Genomic DNA, 6330 nt, shown 5'->3' on the forward strand with positions numbered 1-6330 from the left:
AAGCTAGTGGAAGTGATGGAATACCAGTTGAGCTAGTTCAAATCCTAAAAGATGATGCTGTTGAAGTGCTGCACTCAATATGCCAGCAAATTCGGGAAACTCAGCAGTGACCACAGGACTGAAAAAGGTCAGTTTTCATTCCAACCCCGAAGAAAGGCAATGCCAAAGAATATTCAAACTACTGCAAAATTGCACTCATCTCACACGCCAGAAAAGTATTGCTCAAAATTCCAGAAAAACATCTACTTCTGCTTCACTGACTACATCAAAACCTTTGACTGTGTGGATCACCACAAACTGTGGGAAATTCTTCAAGAGATGGGAATACCAGAACACCTTACCTGCCTCCTGAGAAATCTGGATAAGGATCAAGAAGCAACAGTTAGAACCAGACATGGAAAAACAGGCTGCTTTCAAATCGGGAAAGGAGTACATCCAGGCTGTATGTTGTCTCTTCGTTATTTAACTTCTATGCAGAGTAAATCATGAAAAATGCCAGGCTGATGAAGCACAAGCTGGAATCAAGATTGCTGGGAGAAATATGAATAACCTCAGATATGCTGATTACATCACCCTAATAGCAGAAAGTGAAGAACTAAAGAGCCTCTTGATGAAAGTTAAAAAGGAGAGTGAAAAAGTTGGCTTAAAACTCAACATCCAGAAAACTAAGATCATGGCATCTGGTCCTATTACTTCATGGCAAATAGATGGGGAAACAGTGGAAACAATGAGAGACTTTATTTTGGGGGGCTCCAAAATCACTGCAGATGGTGACTGCAGCCATGAAATTCAAAGATGCTTGCTCCTTGGAAGAAACACTATGACCAACCTAGACAGCATATTAAAAACCAGAGATGTTACTTTGCCAACAAAGTTCTATCTAGTCAAAGCTATGGTTTTTCCAGTAGTCATATATGGATGTGAGAGTTGGACTATAAAGAAAGCTGAGTGCCAAAGAATTAATGCCTTTGAACTGTGGTGTTGGAAAAGACTCTTGAGAGTCCCTTGGACCATAAGGAGATCAAACTAGTTAATCCTAAAGGAAATCAGTCACAAGTATTCATTGGAAGGAATGATGCCGAAGCTGAAACGCCAATACCTTAGCCACCTGATGCAAAGAACTGACTCATCTGAGAAGACCCTGATGCTGGGCAAGATTGAGGGCAGGAGAAGAAGGGATCGACAGAGGATGAGATTGTTGGATGGCATCATCGACACATGGTTATGAGTTTGGGCAATTTTCTGGTAGTTGGTGATGTACAGGGAAGCCTGGTATGCTGCAATCCATGGGGTCGCAAAGAGTCAGACACAACTGAGTAACTGAACTGAACTGATGCCAGGGAGGTCTATGTGATTGATACTTTGAACCAATTCTAACATATAACCACAATATAACTGATAAAACTGCTTGTTTTATCAGTTACTGAGAGAAGCATGATATAATATCAACCATGCTTTGGAGATTTGCATTTCTTTTCATTTCTGTCAGTTTTTACATTACATACTTTAAATCTTTATTAGCTGTATACATATTTAAATCTTTCACATTACCCAGTTTGATTGAACACTTGAATTATGAAATGTCCCTTTATGAGCAAAATTTTCTCCTGAGGTCTATTTTGTATTTTGATGATTATTGAGCCACAAAAGCCTTGGTATTCTTAGGATATTCATGATACAAGTTTCTCCAGTTTTTCACTTGCATTCTTTCTATATTTTAATGTGTGTATGTTCAGTCGCTCAGTAATGTCTGACTCTTTGTGACAGATGGACTGTAGCCTGACAGGCTCCTCTGTTCATGGAATCTTCCAGGCAAGAATACTGGAGTGGGTGGCCATTTCTTTCTCCAGGGGATCTTCCCAATCCAGGGATAGAACCCACATCTTCTGTGTCTCCGGCATTGGCAGGCGGATTCTTCACCACTGTGCAACAAGGTTGGCCCCTATATTTTAATAGTAAATATAAATCACGTTTACGCTTTGGTTTGGGATTTCTGTCCAGGATTAAAATATTTTGTTTTAACAGATACTTTTACTTGACCTGCCCTGAGGGAAGGGCCATATTATGACTTAGAGCAAGCTGTGCTGCTCCCGCAGACACAGAGTCCTGCACATCACTCTTCATCACACCAACACGCCAGGACGGAGCAGAGGAGGAGGAAGAGCTGTGGGCCAGGAGGTCACACCTGCAGCCCTAGGGAAGTCTTTCCAAGGATGGCCACCGGGTCCCTCTGATTAGCTTCTCATCGGGTGGACCCCAGCGCTCCCGGAGGAATTTCACGCTTCCTTACCCCTCTTGCTTTGGGCTGAGATGTATCTAAGGAAGTTTACCCACAGGACTACCTCTTCTAGGGACCCAGGGAGTTGGGAGTCCCAGCATACTCGGAGCTCAGGCAGCAGCTAATTGGCCATGTGAGGCTTTGGATCCCAGCTGTACCAGGTGGAGAGATCCTCCCCAGCAGAAGATCCTAGCGTGCAGGTGCCACGAATGCTGGCTGAGGGGACAGAGAGAGGGGCAGGTGAGTTCAACATGGCCCACCCTGGTTGAACCAAGTCATGGGAGCTCCTGGTAGCCAGAACCAGAGGACCTGGAGAGGCTATCACTGGCACCTCGGGGTCCACCCCGTCCCCTCCTCACTCTCACTTCACTGCAAGGAAGGCAGAACTGAAGAGGGGGAGGGGGCGGTTCCTTGGTGCCATTGAGAGTACAGGGCTATTTGCGCAGGGGCCGGTGGCCAAGGTGGGTAGGGGCCACCACACTTGGCACCAGCTTCAAACACATATTTGAGAGGATCTTGGGCATCCAAGGTCAGACTGTCCACCTCTGCTGTCATGTGAGAGTTGGGGTCAGATATTCCAGAAAGGAAAGCCTAAATATTGCAAATAGGACAGTCTATTCTTTCATCTGCATCCTCTATTGAGAGAGAGTCCTGGCTCTCATAGACAACCTTCTAAGAGAACTTCAGTCTCAGAGGGAACGTGGGGGTCATCACTCCTCCACAGGCACCACTGACCTGCAGCCTCTGTCTGCACACCCCCACTCCTGGGTAACTCACCCTTTCAAAGTCAGACAGCTACAGATCTGACCTCTAGAAAACATGAAACTCTATAAAATCAGGTTTCACCCTCTCATTAATCCTCCTCCCCACCCTGGGAGGCACTGTGGCTCTGTGCTAATGATCCATCCTTCCCACTCCTCCTCTTAGGTTGCATCATATCCTGTTAGTTCCTCTGGCCATCGCACAACTGGTCCCCATGTTTCATGAGAGTGTGTGGCAGACAAGGGAGGTCTGGACTGTGACGAGGACAGGAAGCAGCACCCACCAGGAGGACCCAGACATTGAGTAGATGTGACCATATTGGTGGCTCCCATTTCTCCAAGCAATCACCCCACAGGGTGTACCAAGGTGCCAGGGGCATGGAAGTAAGGACAGGGGGAGGACATGGCACATCCTGAATGTGTCACAGCCGCTGTCTGGCAGGTTCTCAGCCCATGGAGCTGGGCTGTCCTCTCTCCACCAATTATTCAACATCAGGGCCTAGCAGGAAAGAACCCTTAGATTCTCAAAGATGCAGAGAGGTCTGCTGATGGTTGCCATGATAGTTAAATCTCAGAGACAGTGAAGCTGAGATATCTCTCAGTGCCTACAAGGGTGACAGAAAAATCACCCACTTTAGCCTGGTGAGGACTGGTCCCTGCTCTGGTCCTGGCCTGGCCTAGAGATAGGACCATCACTGGGTTGAGTCAGGATGGCAAAAAGTGCTTAACAATTTCTGAAATTAAAGGAGGGCTAAAATAAGGGGCAGAACGTGCAGTATTAGATATTCAAACAAAGCGTAGAAATGGCATGACTCAGAAGTGTCCCCATGGGGAGGGAAAGCATGTCCTTCATAAATGACCAGGAGATGCAAGCCGTTCTTACACCATGGACACTCAGCTCTGTAGGAGCCCTGGAACAATCCCGTGGCAACAGCTCGGAATCTCCCAGAGAGGGAAGGCTCTGTGCATGATTATCAAGGTGCAAGTCAGCAGAAATGTTTGCAATTTCAGGTCAGTGTGAGCACATCTGAAAGGAGGAATGGGCAGTGGATAGTGTGTTGGTCCGTGGGCAGTGAGGCACGGAAGGGTCTGTGTGATCCACGGGAGGATCACCTGGTGACATTGAACTATTCCATCTCATTGTCTCTCTCCTGCTCTTGACTCTCTGCCCCTGTCGCCCAGTTCAAGGAAATGTTACCCCACAGAAATGGAAACCTCTCAGAGATGCCTCTGCAGGAGTTCATGCTGGAGAGATTTGAGGGAGGTCCGCAGACCCAGGCCCTGCTCTTTGCTCTGTTCCTGGCTCTGTACGTGGTGGCCATCCTGGGGAACCTCACCATGATCGTGGTCATCACCCTGGATGCCCGTCTGCACTCCCCAATGTACTTCTTCCTCAAGAACCTCTCATTTGTGGACTTGTGTTACTCGTCTGTCATCTACCCCAAGGCCCTGGCCAACTTCCTGTCCTCCTCCAAGGTCATCACCTTTGAGGGATGTGCCACCCAGTTCTTCTTCTTCTCCATGGTGGGCACCATTGAGGCATTCCTCCTGGCTGTGATGGCCTATGACCGCTTCATGGCCATCTGCAGCCCTCTGCGCTACCCCATCTCCATGCGCCCCTCGGTCTGTGCCCGCCTGGTGCTGGGCACCTACTGTGGGGGCTGCCTCAACTCCATCCTGCAGACCAGCTTCACATTCAGCCTCCCATTCTGCAGCTCCAACCACATCGACCACTTCTTCTGTGATGTGCTTCCCTTACTTAAGCTTGCCTGTGCTGACACTACCATCAATGAGCTGGTCATGCTTGGCCTTTGTGGGCTTATAATTGTGGGCACCATACTTGCCATCCTCATCTCCTATGGCTACATCACAGGGACAATGCTGAGGATGCGCTCAGGAGGAGGGAGACACAAGCTCTTCTCCACCTGTGGCTCCCACATGACAGCGGTGTCCATCTATTATGGGACAGTTTTTGTCATGTATGCCCAGCCGGGAGCTGTGGAGTCCATGGAGCAGGGCAAGGTGATCTCTGTCTTCTACACCCTCATCATCCCGATGCTCAACCCGCTCATCTACAGTCTGAGAAACAAGGAGGTGAAGGATGCCCTGCAGAGACTGGGGCAGAAACACACAGCCACGTGAAGGAGGGTGGCCAGAAAGGACAACGTGTTTTGAAGTCAGGACAAGATGGCTTCATGGGAGGTACCAGGTTTGGTTGGAGGAATTTTTTCCTTATTCCCTCAATTCATTCTTTCATCCAACATTTCATTCAACCCTTCACATACCATCGTCCGTGCATTTCAAGTGTGAGATACAAAGTGAATGAGACATTTTCTTTGGCATCAGAAAATTAACATCATCAATGGGGCAAGACTCTATTCTTGACCTTTGTAGGTAGAGTGATGAACAGGGAATCTTTGAGGCACAGTATGTGTCCCAAGTTCAACTCTATCTGTGAAGGTACATAACTAGACAAAGTCTCTGGCCATTTCCTTCACTTCTTTCCTGAATCTAATGCAAATATGTGCTCAGAATGCTCCCCTGGACCACCTAGGAGGGGGGCTTTAGCACATGAGCCTTGCATCTTCCTTGGTGATAGCCTGAGATTACTACTGCCAGTTGGGAGGAGTTAGGAAGACCATGTTCCCCTTAATTCTGTGGTGTGGTTGTTCTTCCACCTTCCCCTCCATTTCACAATACTACCACACCAACAAGGCTGCAGGGAGCACCCGTGCCCTGCTTCAGAGACTCTCAGTGCACCCTGTCCTGGGTTTCCCCCCTCAGACAGCAGCTGGGAACCCCAGGGAGTCAACGTGGGTATCTGATTCTCAAAGCTCAGCTGACACTTTACCACACAGCCTGGCAGCTGACACTGTCCTGACTACTTATGACCCTGACAATTGGTGCTTTGTCAGCACAGACATCTGTTAGTACAGGTAATGGTCCTGGTGGCTGCAGAGGAAATTGGGGGTTGGTAAGAGATGGTGCTCTTTCTTGGCAGGGAGCATAACTTCCTATCCCTGTCCCACACTCCCCAGAGCCTGGTCCCTCAATCTTGACCTGCCCATTCAGACATCCATCCTCATGCTCCCTGGACCCAACACACAGCCTGGACTCAGAGCCCAGTGGCCTCCTCATGGTGTCTTCCTTCGGAAGCATCATCCACTCCCATGGTCACTACATGGAACTTGACCAGTGAACTTGGGAGTGGTCTCTCATCATAGTTCTCCATCTCCTTGCTCAGGAGAACCGTGGGGAGGGGCCGACACCCAAGCATCAAATTGCTGCTCA

General features: G+C 48.5%; 1 protein-coding gene across 1 annotated transcript; it reads left to right on the forward strand.

The window, feature by feature from the left end:
• Positions 1 to 4230: 4230 nt before the first annotated feature.
• On the forward strand, positions 4231 to 5181 carry LOC122428333 (olfactory receptor 12-like). The gene has a single exon (XM_043448294.1). The coding sequence runs from the start codon at positions 4231 to 4233 to the stop codon at positions 5179 to 5181; it is 951 nt and encodes a 316-aa protein (XP_043304229.1).
• The last annotated feature ends 1149 nt before the right edge of the window (positions 5182 to 6330 follow it).

Source organism: Cervus canadensis, chromosome 2, assembly GCF_019320065.1.
Source record: "Cervus canadensis isolate Bull #8, Minnesota chromosome 2, ASM1932006v1, whole genome shotgun sequence".
Taxonomy (NCBI): Eukaryota; Metazoa; Chordata; class Mammalia; order Artiodactyla; family Cervidae; genus Cervus; species Cervus canadensis.